General features: G+C 51.5%; 2 protein-coding genes across 2 annotated transcripts; one reads left to right on the plus strand and one right to left on the minus strand.

Annotated features, from left to right (window-relative positions):
* The first annotated feature begins 1,079 nt into the window (after positions 1 to 1,079).
* LOC147525854 (olfactory receptor 14J1-like) lies at positions 1,080 to 2,125 on the plus strand. Its single transcript, XM_086630872.1, has one exon. It carries the CDS (start codon positions 1,448 to 1,450, stop codon positions 2,123 to 2,125), a length of 678 nt encoding a protein of 225 aa, XP_086486998.1. The 5' UTR covers positions 1,080 to 1,447.
* Positions 2,126 to 16,662: 14,537 nt separating this feature from the next.
* Positions 16,663 to 17,724, minus strand: LOC147525855 (endogenous murine leukemia virus Env polyprotein from Emv-2 locus-like). Its single transcript, XM_086630864.1, has one exon. The coding sequence runs from the start codon at positions 17,722 to 17,724 to the stop codon at positions 16,663 to 16,665; it is 1,062 nt and encodes a 353-aa protein (XP_086486990.1).
* Between the last annotated feature and the right edge of the window lie 5,554 nt (positions 17,725 to 23,278).

Here is a 23,278-nt window from a genome sequence, read left to right on the forward strand (position 1 = left end):
TGCCCATCTGCCTCTGCTCTGCCCTCTCTCAGCCTCAGCCTCACCCTCACTGCTATTTTCCTCTTTCTCCACCTGTCTGTCTTACTGTTATCTCGTTCTTGCTCTCAGGCTCTCCGGGCAGATGGAGTTTCAGCTGCAGAGTCACACACTGATCTTGTGGGTCCATTCATGCAGGTGTGTCCATGGAAACAAGTGTCCCAGCTTTCCTCTGATCTGTGGAGGTCTGGTCAATGCAGTCTGACGAGCCACAGTATGATCTGACACTTACTGATATGACATGTTTAAGGCACTTGGTGGTCTATTTGGGGTTTTCTTTCAAGCTTTGAGCTGCCCTCAAGGGTGCAAACCTTCCCCATAGTATATCTGTTTTTTCCTGAAAGTCCCATGGAGAAGACAAAGACTCTATGAATGAGGAAATGCTTTTTGGTGTGTGAAATGAGACATGAGTGTCTGGATATGGGGTGCTGAGTCCTTGAGAAGAGGTGAGACATTTAGTGGTTTCCACTGGATCACTCTGCTCTCAGCAGTGCCTGGTTGATTTCAGGGTCACTTGGGTGTTTGACCGCTCTCCACCTAAGAAAGGTGCAAGCCCAGGGCAGCTGGGAACAAGACGGAGGAACAGACCAGCTCCCCTCCCTCTGCACTGAGCCACAGCCAAGCCTCTTGCCTGGCAGGACTCACTCTCTTCTAGTGAGTGCAGCAGCAATGCTGAGGGTTTCTGACATCCAAGAACACTCCCCAGGGCAGATGGGGGAGCTGTCAAACCCCCAGACCTCTCAAACTACCTCCTGCCATCCTGGTTCCTCAGCACTGGGCATGCAGATGCTGAGAGGCACTTCTGCATTAAGAGAGGTTTCATCTGACAAAGTCAAACACCGGGAGTGTTCCCTGACCCCACCATTCCCATGAACCCCCTGCTGCAGAGCAGGGCTGACTCCTTGGCAGCCAGAAAAAACAGAGACCCTGCTCCTCATGGCACATTCAGCCAGCACCAATCAGAGCTCCACTGATGGAGGTGAAGGAAGGTCTCCTGGAAGAGGAAAAGGTGGGGTATGGAGCAGGGGGAGGATGTGTTAGAAATGGCTCTGATTTTGCTTAGAGTAGTCTCCCGTAACTTGTCACTAGCTTTTCCCCTTTGAACAGGTCCCAATGTCCAGAGGAAGAAAATGTCCAACGGCAGCTCCATCACTGAGTTTCTCCTCCTGGAATTCGCAGACACACGGGAGCTGCAGCTCTTGAACTTCTGGCTCTTCCTGGGCATCTACCTGGCTGCTCTCCTGGGAAACGGCCTCATCATCACCACCATAGGCTGTGACCACCACTTCCACACCCCCATGTACTTCTTCCTCCTCAACCTCCCCCTTCTTGACCTGGGCTTCATCTCCACCACTGTGCCAAAATCTATGGTCAATTCCCTGTGGGACACCAGGGACATCTCCTACTCAGGATGTGCTGCTCAGATTTTTTTTTTCTCTTCTTGATATCAACAGAGTATTGTCTCCTTACTGTAATGTCCTATGACCGCTACATTGCCATCTGCAAACCCCTGCACTACGAGACCCTCCTGGGCAGCAGAGCTTGTGTCCACATGGCAGCAGCTGCCTGGGCCAGTGGGTTTCTCAATTCTGTGCTGCACACGGCCAATACATTTTCACTACCCCTCTGCCACGGCAATGCCCTGGACCAGTTCTTCTGTGAAATCCCCCAGATCCTCAAGCTCTCCTGCTCACACTCCTACCTCCGGGAAGTTGGGCTTCTTGTGGTTAGTGCCTGTTTAGGATTTGGGTGTTTTGTGTTCATAGTGGTGTCCTATGTGCAGATCTTGAGGGCTGTGCTGAGGATCCCCTCTGAGCAGGGACGGCACAAAGCCTTTTCCACGTGCCTCCCTCACCTGGCCGTGGTCTCCATGTATGTCAGCACTGCCATGTTTGCCCACTTGAAGCCCCCCTCTATCTCCTCCCCATCAATGAATCTGCTGCTGTCAGTGCTGTACTCGGTGGTGCCTCCAGCAGTGAACCCCCTCATCTACAGCATGAGGAACCAGGAGCTCAAAGTTGCCCTGAGGAAAGTGATTTCATGGACATCTTTCAATACTGATAAACTTCCAGGCTTTCTCCACAAATGACTCCAAGACAGGCCCATGCTTTGTGTTATTATCATTATTGTTATGGCTATTTGGGGTTTTATGATCGTAGACCAATGATTGGATTTCCCATACTCCATCTGGAGCATGAACCGAGCTCTGTCTCACCTGGATCCCATATAAAACTCTGTTACGACTGTTTCAGAGTGTCTCTCTAATAAAAAGGATCTTCCCTGTGCGCTGCCTGATGTTTGGGCTGTTTTCCAAACCTTGTGTCAGGAAGAGGTCCAACACACTGCACCTCAAAAGGGCCCATTGATCCGTGGTTTCAAGAGCAAAAAGCTCATTGCTGTGTTGTGACCAGCCGGAGAATCGGGTTTAGGATTCACCTGTTGGTGCCTGGTGACAGTGGAGATGGTAGATGGTCACTGAGGTACATACCCAGTTCTTTCCCACATGTGACAGGGCAGAAGAAATCTTCCAGGAGGGGAATATGTAGCTACCTGGATATCCCGGGGGATCTCCACGGACTGCGTGTGCCTGGGGTGTGACTGCAGCTCCACAAAGTGAGAGATTGGCCAGGTGGCACCACGCAAAAGGAAATTGTTAATTCCAGATATTCACAGGGAAACGAGGACTCCGTGTCACAGATGGAATGTTTTAACATGGTTACGATCCACCAGCAATTAAAGATTTATTATAAAGATAATGATATGAGGTAGATCAAAGGTTGAATTTTAGCAACACTGGGTGATTAACCGATGCCAGCAGAGGCAGTGGAACCCAGGTGGCACAGGGAAGGGGGACTGGAGAGATACAGGAGCTGGCTGAGGAGCTCCAGGTCCAGGACTGTCGTGCTGTCCTGGGGTGCGGGGCTGGTGGCAGCAAAGGAGGGGCCAAATTTAGTCAGGGTTGGGGATCACCTACAATATGAGCACAGGAGAGTCAGAGAGTGACTGGGCTCTGTTTCCTCGTGCCTTTGGGGTCAGCTCAAGCCTTGAGACGGATGGGGAGCCTGACTGCCCCTCACTGTCCCCCAGCAGCTGCGGTGCCCTTCAGAGGGGCTGTGACTGTGGGGGAGAGTGCCCAGAGCTCTGCAGCACCCACCAGTGAAGTGGGCACTGTCATGGGACTAGCCCAGACTGGGCCCTTGCACTGGGAAGAGGGGAAGAGAACTAGGGATGCTGGAGAGGGGCTGGGCTGGGTTGGGATGTGCTTGGGCAAGAAAAAATGCCAGTGTAGAGCTAAGCTGTGGAGTGGGCAGATGGGGACACACAGAAGGGTGCACGTGGTGCAGAGCCAAGTGTCATGGTGGAAGAAGCAAAGCACAAAAGATGCAGAAGAGAGGGGCTCAGTCTGTGCCTTTTTTCCTGGACAACCCAGGGAACCTGTCCCTGGCTGATTTTCCCTGACCGCCCAACACACCAGCCATTTCCATCTCTGGTCATACATCCAGCCCTGAGGAGGCATCTCTGCTGCATGGTCACCCTCCTCCTTCTCCACGGCTCTGTGATACCCAACTCCACCACAATTACTAATTAAAAGAGAACCAATTTCCTACTGACCCTCACTACGTATCACGTCCTGGAGCTCTTGGTCCAGCTGGTCTCTCAGCCAAGCCCGTTCTCAGACAGCTCCAGCTGGATCAGGTGCTTGTCAGACAAGTTTGAAAATCTCCACTGACTGAGATCCCACCATCTGGCCTGAGTCCTCACTCCGGTGTTTGACTCTGAGGGATTTCTCAAAAACTCACCTCTCTCAGCCTCCCCTTGTCCATGATGGGCTCCAGGCCACAACCATCCTTTTGGCCTGTGCGGGACTTGCTCCAATCTGTCAGGATCTTTCTGGTGCTGGGGAGCCCCAGACTGGACACAGCAGTCCTGATGCAGTCCTGTGGTGGGTTAAACTTGGCCAGTAGCCAGACACCCACCCAGCTGCTCACTCACTCCCCTGACTCAACAGAGCAATGGGTGAAAATAAACCAGAAATACTCATGGCTCAAGATAAAGAAAAGGAGATCATCTACTAGTTACTGTCATGGGCAAAGAAGAGTTGACTTGGGAATGATCAATTTCATTTATTACCAATTAAAAAAAGAATTGAATTGAGAGAAACTATAACAAAAGTATTCAAGACCATTCCCCCACTGCATTACTTTTTTCCAGGCTCAAATTACTCCTTTATTCCCAACTCTTCTACCCACTTAATCCCAGGACAAGCAGAGAGGGATGGTGAACGGGGGTTACAGTCAGTACAGAACATCTCTGCCACTCCTTCCTCTCACTTCTCCCCTGCTCCAGTGTGAGTCCTTTCCATGGCATCCCACCATATTTATGGTCAAGGCTATGTCTTGTTCTTTCTTTCTGTCTTACTTTTCTCATTTATTCTCACAGAACAGAATTTATTCTCACCTTCCTGGCTAACAGGGGAGGTACCAGCTGACTGGAGGTTGGCAAACGTGACGCCGATCTACAAGAAAGGTAAGAGGGAAGACCCAGGGAACTACAGGCCTGTCAGTCTGACCTCAGTGCCAGCTAAACTCATGGAACAGATCGTTCCATGAGCCATGTACAAGACAGTCAGATGATGAGGCCCAGTCAACATGCATTTATGAAGGGCAGATCTTGTTTGACCAACCTGATCTCCTTCTATGATAAAATGACCCATTTAGTGGATGAGGGAAGAACTGTGGATGTTGTTTACCTCGATTTTAGCAAAGCCTTTGACACTGTTTCCCATAACATTCTTCTGCAGAAGCTGGCTGCCTATGGCTTGGACGGGTGTACGCTTCACTGGATCAAAAACTGGCTGGACGGCCAGGCCCAGAGAGTGGTGGTGAATGGAGTTAAATCCAGCTGGCAGCCGGTCACCAGTGGTGTTCCGCAGGGCTCAGTGTTGGGGCCTGTTCTCTTGAACATCTTTGTCAATGATCTGGATGAGAGGATCGAGTGCGCCCTCAGCAAGTTTGCAGGTGACACTAAATTGGGAGGTAGTGTTGATCTGCCTGAGGATCGGGAGGCTCTACAGAGGGACCTGGACTGAATGGATCGATGGGTCGAGGCCAACTGTATGAAATTCAACAAGACCAAGTGCCGAGTCCTGCACTTGGGCCACAACAACCCCCTGCAGCGTTCCAGGCTTGGGGAAGTGTGGCTGAAAGCTGCACAGCAGAGAAGGACCTGGGGGTGCTGGTCAACAGCCGATTGAACATGAGCCAGCAGTGTGCCCAAGCAGCCAAGAAAGCCAACGGAATGCTGGCATGGATCAGAAACAGTGTGGCCAGCAGGAGCAGGAAAGTGATTGTTCCCCTATACTCAGCACTGGTGAGGCCACACCTGGAGTACTGTGTCCAGTTTTGAGCCCCTCACTTCAAGAAGGACATTGAGGTGCTGGAGCGGGTTCAGAGAAGGGCAACAAAACTAGTGAAGGGTTTAGAGAACTTGTCCTGTGAGGAGACGCTGAGGGAGCTGGGACTGTTTGGTCTGGAGAAGAGGAGGCTCAGGGGGGACCTTGTCGCTCTCTACAATTATCTGAAAGGAAGTTGTAGGGAGATGGGGGTCGGTCTCTTCTCCCACGTTATGAATGACAGGACGAGAGGGAATGGCCTCAAGTTACACCAGGGGAAATTTAGGTTAGATATCAGGAAGAATTTCTTTCCAGAGAGGGTTGTGAATTATTGGGACAGGCTGCCCAGGTAGGTGGTGGAGTCCCCATCGCTGGAGGTGTTTAAAAAGCGTGTGGATTTGGTGTTGAGGAACATGGTTTAGGGACCCTGACAGTGCAGGGTGAATGGTTGAACTCGATGATCTTGAAGGTCTCTTCCAATCAGACGATTCTATGATTCTATGAAATGCTGAGGTTCGAAGAGACCTCTGGGACCAGCTAGTGCAAATCCTCAGCTGAGGCAGGGTCAGCTAGAGCAGGTTGCTCAGGATATCAATGAGGTGGGTGGATGGAAACTCCAGCATCTCTCCAGGCAATGTGTTCTAGTCTTTGACCACTCTCACAGTCAAAAAGTATTTTTTTGGTTTCAGGCAGAATTTCATGTTTTTAGCAGTGCCCATCATGCCTTGTCACTGGGAACTACTGAGAAGAGTTTGGCTCCCTGCTCTTTATGATCTCCTATCGGGTATTTATGCACATTAACAAGATCCCTCCAAGCCTTTCCTTCTCCAGACTGAACAGTCCCACCTTTATCAACTTTTTCTCCTATGAACAATGCTGCAGTCCCTTAAACCAGCTTTGTGGCCCTTTGCTGGACTTGCTTTAGTAGGTCAACCACTTCCTGGCACTGGGGAACCCAGCACTGGCCACAGCACTCCAGATGTGACCTCACCAGTGCTGAGTAGAGGGGAAGGATCACCCCCCCTCCATCTGCCAACAATGCTTTTCCAGATGCAGCCCAGGAGGCTGTTGGCCTTTGCCCTGAGGGTGCATTGATGGCTCATGTTCATCTGCTTGTCCTATGGGACCCCAAAGTCTCTGTAGAGCTGCTATCTAGCCAGTCAACCTCCTGCAAGACGTCCACAGTGTGGCTGGATCACAGGCTGTCCTGCCCCAAAGACTTTCTCAGCAGCAGCAGCAGCTTGTCCTTCTTGGAGATCAGCTCCACCCCTGGCACAGGCGTCCCCTGGGACAGCAAAGCCCTCTCCTGCCTAGGCTGCACAGCCCAGCCCTGTTTCTCTCTGTCCTTGGGGACGGCAGCTTTTACTCTCGCTGTGGGAACCTCGTTCATCATTATGTTTCCACCTGCCATCCACTCCAGCATGCGTCTGCTGGGAAGCAAAGCCTTTCCACACACCTGACAAACCCGTCCTTGGGCCTGGTGCCACATCTAAAGTGGGATGGAAGCACATCCAGAGTCACCTGCCAGCAGGGCACCCTCAGTGGGACAGGGGAGAGAACTGGAACTGCAAAAGGGAGAAAAGTCATGGATGAAGACCAAGACAGTTTAACAGGGGAAGCAAAAGCTGTGTGTGCAAGCAAAGCCAGGTGAGGAATTCAGTCACTGCTTCCCATCGGCAGGGAGATGTTCAGCCATTCCCAGGAGAGCAGGGCTTCGTCATGCGTATCAGGTACTTAGAAGGACAAACACCATGACCATGAATGTCTCCCCTTTCCTACTTCTGTCCTTGAGGATTTTTTTCTGAGCATGACGTCATATGAAATGCAACATCCCTTTGGCCATTCCGGGTCAGCTGTCCCAGCTTCTGGCGTACCCCCACTCTACTCACAGTGTGGACAGAGTGTGAGAAAGAGAAGCCTTCGTGCTCTGCAAGGACTGCTCAGCAGTAGCAAAGCACTGGTGCGTTCTCAGAGCTGGTTTAGGAACAGCTGCAAAGCACAGCGCCCCATGTGCTGCTGGGAAGAGAATGAATTCCATCCCAGCCAGAACCAAGGCAGAGTCACAGGTCATAGAGTCAGGGTGAACAATGAACAGTGTCTGATTTAAATGGCCTGAGGAGATCGGTGGATCACAGACCTGGCTCTTATGGGGGACTCAGTCTCCCCAGTATTCACCGGACAGGTAAGTAAGGATGCAAACAGTCCAGGGGCTTGTGGAATAGTTCCCAATGCCAAACGGGCCACCCAGTCTGATGCTCACTTGGACCTAGTATTCCCAAAAGAGGAAGAGCTGGTCAGGGATGGGAAGACCAGCATCAGCCTTGGCTGTAGTGACCAAAGAATGATGTTCTCCCAGATGGCCAGGGATTTGGGGAAGGAGAGCACAGGCCCTACACAACAGGGAATGAGAACCTGTCCTGCGGAAGGCACTGCAAATGAAATTCCATGGGGACAGGGCCCCAAGAGCATCCATAGGCCTTCATGTGTCTAACCAGTCACACCTGGGGCTTCCACCCACACCTCTGTCCATGGGCCCAAGAGACCATTGAAGCCCAGGCCTGAGCTTCAGCCCCAGCTTGATCTGTGCTGTAGGTGCACTGGTCTCCAGAGTCAACCTCAGACACAGCCTGGTCTGCTCATGGACCTTGTTGGTTTAGAATTGTGGACTCACTTCCCAGCTTGATTCTTTATGATGTGTACAATGAAACCACCTGTGGCCCTCCAAGTCCTCGGGCCTTTCTGCTTCCTTTCTTCCAACTATCTCTTGGTCAGTTTTTGGGAGGAGAGGAAGGAAAAGCAGGAGAGGTTTCTGGATGCCAATGATTGAAAGAGAGGAGCAAAACTGTTCTCTACAGCTCTTTTCTCAGAGGGCTTAAATCTTCTTCAGGACCCTAGAAGATCAGAGATCCTTCCACCTCCCTCTCTTTTAGCAATTAAGTTGACAATACCCAAGTCAGATGATTTCTTTAAATTCTGTTTACAACCTAAAGCAGCCCGTGGTCTGGAGATTTGTTGTTTTGGTATTGCTGGCCAAGAATGTCCTTATTTTGACATCTGACTATGGGCTATGGGTTGTTGACCCTTTCCTTACTTTTCAATCTAACTCTCATCCCAGCATTCCTGTGCCTTCACTGATGTCTCTCTGCTCTTGCTGGTCATTCCTTGAAACACAAAGCCATGGGCTGATCCAGACTCCCTCTGGGTAACCTCTTGAACCACAAGGCTACTCTTTGAGTGAGATTTCTTTTTTCTCACCTCCAGTCAGAAACTTTCATAGAGGGTAGAATCGTAGAAGGTAGAATCACGAAGGGCAGAATCATAGAAGGTAGAATCATAGCAGGATGAATCATAGAGGGTGGAATCACAGGAATTAGAATCATAGCGGGTAGAATCGTTGGAGGTCAAATCATAGTATAATCATGGAGAATAGAATCATATAAGGTAGTATCATAGAAGGTAGAATCATAGAGGGAAGAATCATAGAGGGTAGTTATGGTTAGTGTCTTAGTATTTGGGTGTTAAGTGTTCATTGTTCTGTCGTATGTGCAGATCTTCAGGGCCGTGCTGAGGATCCCCTCTGAGCAGGGACAGCACAAAGCCTTTTCCACGTGCCTCCCTCACCTGGCCGTGGTCTCCCTCTTTATCAGCACTGCCATGTTTGCCCACTCGAAGCCCTCCTATCTCTCTTCCCCATCCCTTGATTTGGCAGTGTCAGTTCTGTACTCGGTGGTGCCTCCAGCAGTGAACCTCCTCATCTACAGCATCAGCAACAAGGAACTCCAGGACTCCACAATTCCCTGAGGAACCTACTTGAGTACAAGCTACTTCAGCATCCCTAATGTTCCCATTATTTTCACAGGACTTCCAGGGTATTTCAGGAGAAACCAGGAATATAGTTTGTGCATATCTGTGGTGTTTTTTTGTGTGTGGTGTTTTTGTTTGTTTTTTAATGCATCTGATCATATTATTTCCCTTTAAATATTTATATTCTTGTCTTCCTTTTTCTTTTCATAGAATCATAGGATCATAGAATGGTTAGGGCTGGAAGGGACCTTCAAAGGTCATCTAGTCCAACCCTCCTGCAAGGAACAGGGATATCTCCAACTAGATCAGGTTGCTCAGGGCCTCGTCCAACCTGGCCTTGAACGTCTCCAGGGATGGAGCATCCACCACCTCTCTGGGCAACCTGTTCCAGTGTTCTACAACTCTCATGGTAAAAAATTTTTTCCTAATATCCAACCTGAATCTACCTCCCTCTATTTTAAAACCATTACCCCTTGTCCTATCACAACAGGCCCTCCTGAACAGCCTCTCCCCATCTTTCTTGTAGGCCCCCTTGAGGTACTGGAAGACCGCTATAAGGTCACCCCGGAGCCTCCTCTTCTCCAGGCTGAACAGCCCCAACTCTTTCAGCCTGTCCTCATAGGAAAGGTGCTCCAGGCCTTTTATCATCTTCGTGACCCTCCTCTGGATCCTCTCCAACTGGTCCATGTCCTTCTTATGTTGGGGGCTCCAGAACTGGACACAGTACTCCAGGTGAGGTCTCGCGAGGGCAGAGTAGAGGGGGAGAATCACCTCCCTCGACCTGCTGGCCACGCTCCTCTTGATGCAGCCCAGGATGTGGTTGGCCTTCTGGGCCGCAAGAGCACATTGCTGGCTCATATTGAGCTTCTCGTCCACTAGTACTCCCAAGTCCTTCTCCTCAGGGCTGCTCACGATCCATTCACCACCCAGTCTGTATTTGTGCCTGGGATTGCCATGACCCAGATGTAGGACCTTGCACTTGGCCTGGTTAAACTTCATGAGGTTGGTACGGGCCCACCTCTCCAGCCTGTCGAGGTCCCTCTGGATGGCATCCCTCCCTTCCAGCATGTCGACGGCACCACACAACTTGGTGTCATCGGCGAACTTGCTGAGGGTGCACTCCATGCCACTGTCCACGTCACCGACGAAGATGTTGAAGAGGGCCGGGCCCAACACGGACCCCTGAGGGACCCCACTCGTGACCGATCTCCACTTGGACATCGAGCCGTTGACCACTACTCTCTGAGTGCGGCCATTGAGTCAATTCCTTATCCACCGAGTGGTCCGATCTGTGTTTTTCTCTGTGTTTTCCTCTGTGTTTTCCCGAGTTTTCCTCTGATTCGAAGACATCATACAATCATAGAATAGTTTGAATTGGAAGGGACCTTAAGGATCATCAGTTCCAACCCCCCTGCCATGGGCAGAGACTACTTCATCTGGATCAGGTTGCTCAAACCTTCATCCAACCTGACCTTGAACACTTGAACACAGGGATGGAATGTTCACAGCTTCTCTGAACACACTGTTGCAGTGCTTCGCCACCCATGGAATGAAGAATTGCTTCCTACAGTCTAATCTAAACCTACTTTCTTTCTTTTCAGAGCCATCGCCCATATTGCCATTCTACATACGGAGTCAGGCTCCCTGTGCAGGCAAAGTCAATAAAGAAACCAGCAAAAAATGATTTGTCTCGGCTCCCATCTCTGATATATCCTCTGAAGCTGGAGGTGCAGCACCAGCACACAGGAAGGGTTTAGAAGCCAAGAGCTCAACTGCCTTATGGAGGAGCAGCCCCGGTGGCTCTTGGGGCTGCCCCTCGGTGCCTCAGTGGACAGACCCTTTCTGCCACTTGTCTGTCGAGGCTGCTGCTTCCCAGGAGCCACGGCCATGGACAAGAGCAGGATGTGATCTTTTTAGTGTTGGTCTCTCCTCACTTCCATCCTGTCCCGCTGTGCCCTTGTGTTTGTGTTAGCCATCAAGCCTCATGTAAGTGAAGACTGTCCTGTTGTATCCAAACTGGCATCCTTGTGGCTGCAGACAGGAGCAGGCAGCAAGAACCACTGTGTCAGAGCTGGTGTCCTTGCTAGCACCACTGTGACCAAAGGGGCTTCTCAGGGCAGAGCCAGAAGAGCACATGCCTCTTCCAAAGGTAGTTCCAGGAATACACCCAGGGAGCTGCTCCCTGTAAAGTCCTCTTGATGTTCTGGGGTTCTCAACAGATTCACAGGGAATAACTCAGAGTTCCAGGGTGATCTGTTAGGGACTAAGGACTGGACCAAGAGCTCCCTTCTTGGTGGCATATGCTCAAGCAGATAGGAACTAGTCTTTGACTTGTCTTCTGAGGACTGATCCACCTGCAGTGGGGCTGATGGCAGACGCCATCCTGGAGAGGATCTGGTATCTTCCAGAAAAGCTTGAGAGATCTCCAAGGCCAGCGCGTGAGTCTGGGTGGGAGAGTGGCACCTCATGCAATGAATGATCATGCAAGGTAATGTCTCCCAGAGGAAAAGTTGAACCTGTGGAAATCTGTGGGCAAGAAAGGTCCCTCCTATGCCAGGAGAGGCTGGGAGGAGCTGGCAGACAAAGGGACATAAGGCTGGAGAGTGGTGCAGGACACCTTCTTGGAAAGCCTCATGGGCTGGATCTAGTGCAGCCCTCCCTTGCCGTTTGTGCCATTGGAGACACTCCTTGGTCCTGCCCAGCCCCACCCTTTCTTCCTGAGCCAGGAAGGAGGATGGAAAGGGGCTCCGCAGCAGTGATCCCTTTCTGGCTGGGTCTGCTCCCCACCTCACCCAGCATGGCCAGTGCAGGGTCACCCCATGGCCCCAGGGGCCCACAGCCCCCTCCCGCTGCAGAGCAGCACCGCCAGCTCTGGATCCTATGGGGAAGCCATCAGGAACAGCTGGCCAGGCCAGCTTGGACATGTCTACCTGCAGAAAAGCTCTCTGAGGAGCAGAGATGTCCCTAGAGAAGAGCAAGGAGTGTTTCTGTTCTTGCCAGGAGGAACAAATGAGAAGGAGAAGCTGATTTCTGCAGGGCCCCACTGTTGTGGGTTAGGCCGATCCGGCAACTAAACCCCACGCAGCTCTCCCACTCCAGTAAAGTGGAGAGGAGAAAAATGTAATAAAAGAGCTGAGGGTCGAGACAGGAACAGAGCAGCACCCACCAACCACGGTCCCGGGCAAAAGAGACTGTTTTCTTAAAGCAAAACTATTTATTAACAGCTATCTAGAAAGACAAAAGCAAACAAAAAAGGTTACTTGAGAGGGTAACAAGAAAACAAGGCCAGAACTTAAAATCAACACCACTCCCCGTCTTTGCCTTTTCTTCCCAGCTGTAACTCCTCCCCCCAGTGGCGCAGGGGGCAGAGAATGGGGGTGCAGGTCAGTTCATTCCATGTTGTTACTGCCGCTTCCCTTAAAGGAGAAGGAGTCCTTACACCATTGTCCCTTGCTCCAGTGGATCCCCTACTCATGGGGAAAGCGTGAGTCCTACCCGCAGGAGGCAATCCTTCCCCAGCACATTGCTCCAGGTGCGGGCTTTACCACAGTCTCGGACTTTTAAGGAGTTGTTGCCACTCGCTCTGGCGTGGGTCATCATACAGACTTTAAATGCGCTCCAGCGTGGGGCGTCATATCGACCTGAAATGCGCCTCCGTACAGACTTTAAATGCGTAAATGCTTAAATGTGCCCAGACTTAGATGCATAAATGCATAAATGCGTAATTGCGCCTCGACCTGTGCCCATGATTCACAATAGTCTTTGGGCTCAGGCATCTCCTTTAACGAAACACCTCCCCATTGGCAGGGGTCATCTCACAGACTCTAGATGCGTACCGTACTCGGGCTCTGGCATCTGTTGGAGAGACAATACGGCAGGGCACAGGCAGTCCAGGAGGTTCCTGGAATGCGTGGATGACAACTTCCTCCTGCAGGTGATAGAGGAGCCGACAAGGAGGGGTGCCACGCTTGACCTTGTGCTCACCAACAGGGAGGGACTGGTGGGCGATGTGAAACTTAAGGACAGCCTTGGCTGCAGTGACCACGACACGGTGGAGTTCAAGATCCACGGGGCAGCAAGGAAACTACTCAGCAAGCTCTGTGCCCTAGACTTCAAGAAGGCAGACTTCGGCCTCTTCAAGGACCTGATGGGCAAAGTTCTGTGGGAGGCGGCCCTGGAGGGACGAGGGGCCCAGGAAAGTTGGTCCACATTCAAGGAGCACCTCCTCCAAGCTCAGCAGAGGTGCATCCCGATGAAGAACAAGTCGGGCAAAAAGACCAGGAGGCTGGCGTGGATGAGCAAGGAGCTCCTGGACCAACTGAAAATGAAGAGGATAGCCTGTAGAGGGTGGAAGCGGAGACAGATAGCCTGGGAGGAATACAGAGAAGCTGTACGAGTGACCAGGGATCAGGTGAGGAAGGCTAAAGCCCTGAAGGAATTGAATTTGGCAAGGGATATAAAAAGCAATAAGAAAAGCTTCTATAGGTATGTAGGGGACAAAAGAAAGTCCAAGGAGAATGTAGGCCCCCTCTGGAAGGATACTGGTGCTCTGGTTACCCAGGACATAGAGAAGGGTGAGTTACTCAATGACTTTTTTGCCTCAGTCTTCACTGATAAAGCCTCTTGTCTTACCACCCAAGCTGTGGAAAGAACTAGCAGGGACTGTGAGGATGAACCACCGCCCACTGTACTTGAAGACCAGGTTCGAGAACATCTGAGGAACTTGAAGGTGCACAAGTCCATGGGACCTGATGAGATCCATCCGCGGGTCCTGAAGGAACTGGCGGATGAAGTTGCCAAGCCACTGGCCATTGTATTTGAGAAGTCGTGGCGGTCTGGCGAGGTCCCCGATGACTGGAAGAGAGGGAACATAACCCCCATATTTAAAAAGGGGAACAAGGAGGACCCGGGCAACTACAGGCCGGTCAGCCTCACCTCTGTGCCTGGCAAGGTCATGGAGCAGATTCTCCTGGGAACCATGCTAAGGCACATGGAGAGCAAGGAGGTGGTGGGTGACAGCCAACATGGCTTCACCAAAGGCAGATCGTGCCTGACCAACTTGGTGGCCTTTTACGATGGGGTGACAGCATCGGTGGACAAGGGTCGACCAATGGATATCATCTACCTGGACTTGTGCAAAGCTTTTGACACTGTCCCGCACGACATTCTTCTCTCTAAACTAGAGAGGCATGGGTTTGATGGATGGACCACTCAGTGGATAAGGAATTGGCTCAGTGGCCGCACTCAGAGAGTAGTGGTCAACGGCTTGATGTCCAAGTGGAGACCGGTCACGAGTGGCGTCCCTCAGGGGTCTGTGTTGGGCCCGGCCCTCTTCAACATCTTTGTCGGTGACGTGGACAGTGGCATGGAGTGCACCCTCAGCAAGTTCGCCGATGACACCAAGCTGTGTGGTGCCGTCGACACACTGGAAGGGAGGGATGCCATCCAGAGGGACCTCGACAGGCTGGAGAGGTGGGCCCGTACCAACCTCATGAATTTCAACCAGGCCAAGTGCAAGGTCCTACATCTGGGTCGTGGCAATCCCAGGCACAAATACAGACTGGGTGGTGAATGGATCGTGAGCAGCCCTGAGGAGAAGGACTTGGGAGTACTAGTGGACGAGAAGCTCAATATGAGCCAGCAATGTGCTCTTGCAGCCCAGAAGGCCAACCACATCCTGGGCTGCATCAAGAGGAGCGTGGCCAGCAGGTCGAGAGAGGTGATTCTCCCCCTCTACTCTGCCCTCGCGAGACCTCACCTGGAGTACTGTGTCCAGTTCTGAAGCCCCCAACATAAGAAGGACATGGACCAGTTGGAGAGGATCCAGAGGAGGGTCACGAAGATGATAAAAGGCCTGGAGCACCTTTCCTATGAGGACAGGCTGAAAGAGTTGGGGCTGTTCAGCCTGGAGAAGAGGAGGCTCCAGGGTGACCTTATAGCGGTCTTCCAGTACCTCAAGGGGGCCTACAAGAAAGATGGGGAGAGGCTGTTCAGGAGGGCCTGTTGTGATAGGACAAGGGGTAATGGTTTTAAAATAGAGGGAGGTAGATTCAGGTTGGATATTAGGAAAAAATTTTTTACCATGAGAGTTGTAGAGCACTGGAACAGGTTGCCCAGAGAGGTGGTGGATGCTCCATCCCTGGAGACGTTCAAGGCCAGGTTGGACGAGGCCCTGAGCAACCTGATCTAGTTGGAGATATCCCTGTTCCTTGCAGGGGGGTTGGACTAGATGACCTTTGAAGGTCCCTTCCAGACCTAACCATTCTATGATTCTATGATTCTATGATCTCTTCTCGATGTGAATCATCCACGGGCTGCGAGTGGGTCTCTGCTTGCTCCACCGAGGACTGGTTGCAAAGGGGCCACTCGCAAGGGGGACTCAACTGCGGCACACATTCCGTTCCATCTTCACTGACCTCTTATCTGTGTGGCCGTTTCTCTCAGATCTCAGCCTTTTCTGGGTGAACTCAGCCCGGTGGGCACCCCGGGAGCGGGGGAACTCCCCGAGTTCCCCAAGCGGCTCCGCAGCCGCCATCCTCAGCGGGTGGTGCCAGCCCGGCCCGGGCCATCGCCCGGCCGGGTGCCAGGAGTGGGGGCAGTGCCCCCCTCCCTTCTCCTCGCTTCTGGGCAAAGGCACATACCTTTCCAGTTCCTCTGTCCCGATATAAATAGGGCAATTCGCAGAGGCGCCGATTGGCTCAAGCCCCAAGGGGGATGGGAGTCCGGTCTGATGGGCAGCTCCTGCCACCAAAGCCTTGCCTCCCCCCCCCATCAAATCATGACACACACTCAGGGCAGCTCCTCTGTTGCTGGGTCAGGATTCTTGCACTGGCCTGGGGAGAGGGGCTGGCACTAAGGGGGAAGAGGTGTTGCCTAATGAGGCATGGCGACCTGGTTCAAGGACGGCGCAACGACCGACCGTAAGCCGCTCAGGCCATCAGCTCACAGACATCAATGTGATGGATGGCAAATGGCGTTTATTGCTGAACAACACACCGTTATATAGCTTGGGTTTACAACGTGGCTTCCGTCTGCTTGCATCATGAGCTGACTGCTATTGGCTATCTAGTGAGGGGGGGATCCTAGCTATCCGTACAGCGTGATATCTTCCGACTGCCAAGCCTTAACTGCCTACATTTCCCCCCTCCCTATGCTTAAGGAGGTAGTCTAATAGTTCTAAAATTCTAGCTAGAAAGTGCAGAGTTTAAAAGTCTAAAGTAGACAAGGTAGTCTAAAATATAAAAATCTAAAGTATAAAATCTAAAATCTTAGGTAAAAAGGCTAGAGTTAAAAAATGTAAAAATGCAAAGCTTAAAAATATACATCATTGTGTCATAATGACGAACATAAGGCACATTGGGTAAGTGCTAATTTGAAGGTGACTGGACACAACAGGGTGTGGCTGGAGGTAATGCTGAACGAGTACCTCCTTAAAGTAATTGTTGGTGTTCTACGAACATGATGTTGACTTTCTCTAGCCGGCTCTTGACAAACGACACGAGCCTGTTTAACAGGCAGGGTCCGAAGATTAATGCCAGCATGACTGCCGTGATCGGCCCTATTAAGGTGGATATCAGGGTGGTTAGCCACGGTGAACGGTTGAACCATGACTCGAACCATCCTTGTTGGGCTTCCGTGTCTCTTTTTCTTTGAGCCAATCTCTCTCTCAGTTTGGCCATCGAATCTCTAACCACTCCAGTGTGGTCGGCATAGAAGCAGCATTCCTCCTTCAAGGCAGCACAAAGGCCTCCTTGTTGCATGAACAGAAGGTCTAGACCCCGTCTATTTTGTAAAACGACTTCTGAAAGCAAAGAGAGGGATTTTTCTAAAAAGGTCATGGATCTTTCGATTTTTTGTAAATCTTCGTCGATGGCGGCTTGCAGTTGAGACAGGCCTTGTTGCTGGGTCACTAGGGAGGTCACTCCCGTGGCCGTGCCAGCTACTCCTAAAGCAAGCAGCGTCGCTATCATTATGGCTGTCAAGATTTCCCTTTTCTGGAGTCTGTTGTCATCTTCTCCCTGGTAATGATACATCTCTTCTTCTGAGTGGTATAGGACCTTGGGAACAATCAAAACTTGTACACAGAAATCAGCAGAATCATCAAAAAGTGCAAGGGACACACAAGGGGTTATCCCTGACTTGTGGCAGATCCACATTCCAGACGCGGATGGGATCGCCCGTTTTTGAGTTTTATCAATCGCAGTGGTATTTGCACACAAAGTACTCTCCCGGTTTGCCAGTGCGGTATTACCGAAACACACGCCCTGGCCTCTGATTTGATTCAGGGTGATCCCTTTCCGTGGTGTGTTCCATTTACATTGGGCTGGATTGCTGTCTGATGAGTAGCTAAAGGAAACGTTGAGGGCAACGCCCTCATAGAAAGGGGGATACACATCGTAACATAGCCAACAAGGGTTTGTGAGATGCGGACTTGACTGATTCAGTGATCGAAAGGTAGCATCTAACACATCAAAAAACGGCTTGTCGGACATACAGTGGTGTCGTGGTTTTAGGCTGATCCAGCAACTAAAACTCACACAGTCTCTCCTTCTCCAGTACAGTAGAGAGGAGAGAAAGAAAAAAAAAAACCAAAGGGACTGAGGGTTGAGACAAGAACAGAGGGAGCACCCACCAACCATGGTCCTGGGCAAAACAGGCAGAGCTTTTCTCAAAGCAAAACAGTTTATTAATGATTACTTAGAAGGACAAAGGGAAACAAAAACCGATTACTCGAGAGGACAGAAAGAAACAAAACCAGATCTTAAAACCGACACCTTCCCCCCCACCCCTTCCTTTTCCTCCCGGCTCTACCTCCTCCCCCCAGCAGCACAGGGGGCAGGGACTGGGGGAGTGCAGGTCAGTTCATTCCGTGCTGTTACTGCTGCTTCTTTCTTAAAGGAGGAGGAGTCCTTACACCCTTTTCCCCTGCTCCAATGGATCCCCTACCCACGAGGAAAAATCCACAAACTTCTCCAGCGTGAGTCCAGCCCACTGGAAACAATCCTTCCCCACAGATTGCTCCGGTGTGGGCTTTACCACAGTCTCGGGTACTTAGGGAGCTGTAGCCACTCGCTCCGGCGTGGGTCGTCACTCAGACTCCAGATGCCGCTCTGCCTTGTCGTGCACCCCAACACGACCATCCTCAGGCTCAGGCATCTTCTCCCCACGGGCTGCGAGTGGGTCTCTGCTCCACCGAGGCCGTCCTGGTTGCAGGGGGGTAGCCTGCCATCTCACCATCAGCCGCAGGGGAAACTCGGCTCCGGCACACCTCCTCCCACTCCATCCTCACTGACCTGCTGTCGATGCAGCTGTTTCTCTCAGATCTCAGTCCTCTCCAGGTGAACTCAGCCCAGTGGGCACCCCAGGAGTGGAGTGCCCCCGAGTTCCCCAGCTGGCTCTGCCGCCGCCATTCTCCGTGGGCGGCGCCGGCCCGACACAGGCAGCTGCCCGGCTGGGAGCCAGGGAGCGGGGGCAGTGCCCTCCTCCCTTCTCTGCTTGATCCTGGGCGAAGCACCTTTTCCGGTCCCTTTGTCCTGACTTAAATAGGGCAATTCGCAGAGGCGCCCTATTGGCTCAATCCCGACGGGGATGGCAGTCTGATCTAGTGGCCAGAACTAAGCCTAACCCGGTTCCAAGACCGGGGAGGTCACAGGGACCAAAACCCCTCTCCTGCCACCAGAACCACCCCCCCCTCCACATCAAACCATGACAAGTGGCGAATCACACTTGGTTTGAATGGTAGGGGACTGGTTGGAACGGGGATAGAAGTCGACCTTTGCTGGTCGCTGCTCTTTACTTCCTGTTTTTTAATAAGAATCAGTCTCCCCCTGTCTTTACCTCTTTCGTAGAATCTGATGCCCCAAATTTTTCCAATAGTCCACCCCAAGTCATCTTCATTGGTTACATTTGACATAAGATAGAGACACCAATTTTTGATTTCCCCATAGACTGGTGCAAATCCTGATCTCAGGGGGTCTTTTGGGGGGGTGACGCACCCGTAGGGTCCTTCTTGTATTTTTAAATATTTATCTGGCCCTGCCTCTGGTGTCCAATCTGTGGCTATAGTTTCACATCCCCAGTAGGCACAATAGTACTGATTAGGGGCATTGCAGTAAGATCTGCTGGGGTTAGAGCTGGGGCACATGTAGTAACTTGCACCATGCGAACAGGGAAATACTGGGACTAGTTCACAGAGTGTCACCTGAAAGCTAGGGGCCCCTGGGGTAACGATTTTTTGCAGTATCCTCTGTTGCTCCTATTGTACCAACACCCATTCCCATGGTTGATGTTCATACGAGCCACTAGATGGCGTTACAAGCTCCAAAAGTAAAATAACACAGAAACATCGCAGCCCCCCACCACGAGGGCTGTTTTGCCGTTGTTCGGAAGTTGCCAATGCGGAGCTCCCAGGTGTGGATGGGATGCTTGTTGACTCGTCGTCTTCTTCTGTCACTGGATCGTGCTCTCCTGCCACCGGGGTGTATGAGTTACGGGGGCGTCCGATGATCTGATCCTGTGGCTTTATTCTGGAGGTTCGGTTTAATGGACTTAAGTGGACACCACTTAACTTTGCCTTCTTTTCTGACGGCAGCATACCCTCGCCCTGTCAGAGCTAGTTTCCATCCTTGTTCCCATTCTCCCAGCTCATTTCTAATTATGACCGGCGGGCCTTCTTCTAGCGCTCGGGTGGCCCAATGTTTCTGGGTGGGGCTATTCACTTCCTCCCCCCTGGGAAATTGATTAAGTGCTAGCAGAGCAGTTGCTAGCAAGCGTGCTTGGTCTCCTGGGGGAATGGTATTGGTAAAGCCTTCTGGTTTTGCTAATACCTCCAGTTTAGATTTCAAAGTTTGATTCGCGCGTTCGACTATGGCTTGTCCTGTGCTATTGTACGGGATGCCATGTGTCAGGGTGATACCCCATTTCAGAATAAATGCCTGGACTGATTTATAAACGAAATTCGGACTGTTGTCCGTTTTGATCTGATTAGGGACACCAAGCCATGCCATGGCTGTCAGCCAATGTTGGATGGTCGCTTTGGAGTTGGTCTTAAGGTGCTGTGTAGCTACAATCACTCTGCTATATGTATCTATGGTTACCGCTAGCCACGGTCGAGGTTTTAGCAACTGACAAAGCGTAAAATCCGTCTGCCACAGCTCAGAGGCTTTAAGACCTCTGGGGTTGACTCCACTAGACCACAGTGGCGTTTTCTGACAGTGGGGACATGTGGCCACTATATGTTTTGCGTCGGTGACTGAAATCCCACATTTCTTCGATAGCGCTTTACCTCCAATATGGAGAGACTCGTGTAGCTGACGTGCATCTCTTAGTGTCCATAATCCTTTTGCAGCGGCGTCTGCTTTATCGTTACCGGTTTGAAAAAACCCTTTGATCGGGTTATGGCTGTTGACGTGGATGACTGATATGGTACCCTTTCGGGAAGAAAGTGCTTCTTCTAGCATTAAAGCTGCTGTGGATGTTGACACGCCGGGCCCCGACATCGCTAGGCAAAGCTTGGCCACGAACATCGAATCAGTCACTATGTTGAGATGTTCCATCGGGAACAGTCCACACGCGAGTACCACGGCTGTCGCTTCTAGCTGTTGGACTGAAAGCACATAATCGGTCATTTTAATGCAGTGCCATTCTCCTTCTGATTGCCACACTGCTGCTGCAGTTGAGGTCGCTGAGGATGCATCTGTGAAGACTGTTGGTCCCTGTTGGGGTCGGTCCAAGATTTTCTGTGGAAGGTCGATGTCGACGATTGCCAGCATTTGGGTCCAGGGAGGCTTTGTAGCGTACCGGACTTCGCCGCTGAATCCGACGAGGGCTATGGCCAGGTACTCTGACATCGCTACTGATTGTGTTGGCAGCTGTTTGCGGAAGGGCAAGTATATCCTGGCAGGTTCAATGCCCAAGTGTCTTAAGGCGAGTTTCCTGCCTTTCATAAAAAGATTACCAAGGCACTCAACTCCTGGAGAAAATGCACGTGACGGTTTTCCCAGAACTATCCATTGTATTGGTTGAGCTTTTTCAGGGGGTCCTTGGGCCAGTGCCTCTACTCCCCCTCCTTCTGTGAAGTGTGCATATAGGTCAAGTGGTACATCCGGGTTCCACCTAGCGAGCGTGCTCAACGATACCTGTTGTTCGATGAAGTCAAGAGAGTCCATTGCTTCTGTCGTCAGAGTTTTTTGCTCCCATGGGTGTTTTCCTGTTAGAAGATCATACAGGGGGGCCATAGTTTCAGGAGGAATAAGGACGATGTTACGGAGCCATTGCAAGGACCCCACTAACTGTTGCATGTCATGGAGCGTTTTGATGTGCCGACGGATTTTTATTTGGGGAGGGGTTATGTAAGAACTCGTGATCCCTATTCCCAAAAAACTCACACATGGTCCTCTTTTAATTTTTGCGCTTGCGATTTCGAACCCATTTGTTTTCAGGGTTTCCGAGACCGCTGACACTAGCTGGTCTACCTGGCTTCCTGATGGCGCAGCGATCAGAATGTCGTCCATGTATTGAATGATAGTCGCGGTCGGGTCACTGTGTCGAACCGATGCTAACGCCCGATCCACCGTGATCTGACAGATGGTAGGCGAATTGATCATTCCTGAGGCAGCACTTTCCACTGGAAGCGCAGGTTAGGGTGTTGGCTGTTTGGAAACACGACAGAAAAAGCAAACCGCTCCTTGTCTTCTTCATGCAAAGGTATCGAGAAAAAACAGTCCTTAATGTCAAGGACAGCACAAGGTTGTCCCTCTGGTATCATAGAGTTCATGGGCAACAGCGTTTGAACAGGACCCATTGGCTGAATTCTCTTGTTTACTTCACGCAGGTCATGGAGGAGATGAAACCCCTCATCAGTGCGTTTGGGTATTACAAAAACTGGGGTGTTCCACGGGCTAGTGGAAGGTTCTATGTGACCTCGTTGTAGTTCGCGGTCAACTAGCTCAAGAAGAGCATCCATTCGAGGCTTTGACAGGGGCCACTGCTCGACCCACACCGGGTCAGACGATTTCCATATCAGTCTGATTGGTGGAAGTGGGTATGCGGCAGTGGTCCTTATGGTAAATTTGTCACTCTGGCTTTTAATAAAGCTAGGGCATCCCTTCCCAACAAGGGTGGGACTCCTGACATGACGTATGGGAAAAGGGTAGTAGTTTTCTCTGGTCCCTTCTCGGTGTGAAGTGTTATTGCTATCAATTGAGCACTCTTCCGAGCTCAGGTTAATCCCCCAACTCCTCCCACCATAGGAGCATCTTCCAATTTCCAACGCGAGGGCCAGTTCATCTCAGGAATAACTGTAACGTCTGCTCTGGTATCGATCAAAAAGGGGACACTAATGGTGGTGCTATTTAAGGTATTATAAAGGGAACAAATCCCCCACACCACTGGCGGGTTGTCACACTTTACTGCCAGGGCCACCCTGGGGTCTCGTCCCCAGAGAGTGGTCCTTGCTGTCCCTGAGATGAGAGCAGGTCCGATGGGACCATCGGTTGAACCATAAAGTTGGTCGCTTCTCAGGGGGGCAGCGGGTTCCGGAGGGCCTCGCCCCATTCGGGGTTGGCATGGTTGGGCCGCCTCGTGTCCCAGGTGGGAGAGGGTCGTGCACGGCCCATGCACCCTCTCCCCCTCCCGTTTCCCTGAATTTTAGATCTGCATTCCCTGGCAAAATGCCCTCTCTTTTTCCACAGGACCAACACAGTCCTCTGGATCGATTTTGGCACGGGGAGGGTGCTGTTGACGAGTCCCTCAATTGGGGGCAGTTCGCTACAACGTGGCCCGCCTGGCCACATCTAAGACATGTCATCACATCGACTATTGTGGTGCGGACAGCCGTTCGGATCGGAGCCAGATGCTCTTCCTTCGCAACATGCTTAATCATGTCCGCGATACTTGACCCTGCTGGCAGGGATCGTAAAATTTCTTTGGTTACCGAATTGCACTGCTGGCGTAAGCATTCTGCTACGACCGGGCCCTTTGCTTCCGCGGGCAGGGTCGAGGAATCGACCGCTGCCTGGAGGCGATCCACAGATTGTGTAAAGCTCT

Source organism: Tauraco erythrolophus, unplaced genomic scaffold (genome assembly GCF_009769465.1).
Source record: "Tauraco erythrolophus isolate bTauEry1 unplaced genomic scaffold, bTauEry1.pri scaffold_56_arrow_ctg1, whole genome shotgun sequence".
NCBI classification, from domain to species: domain Eukaryota; kingdom Metazoa; phylum Chordata; class Aves; order Musophagiformes; family Musophagidae; genus Tauraco; species Tauraco erythrolophus.

What these genes read in the sequence shown, in the direction of transcription:
- LOC147525854 (XM_086630872.1), top strand. Translation starts at nt 1,448, where the DNA reads ATGTGCTGCTCAGATTTTTTTTTTCTCTTCTTGATATCAACAGAGTAT.
- LOC147525855 (XM_086630864.1), bottom strand. Translation starts at nt 17,724, where the DNA reads ATGTCCGACAAGCCGTTTTTTGATGTGTTAGATGCTACCTTTCGATCA.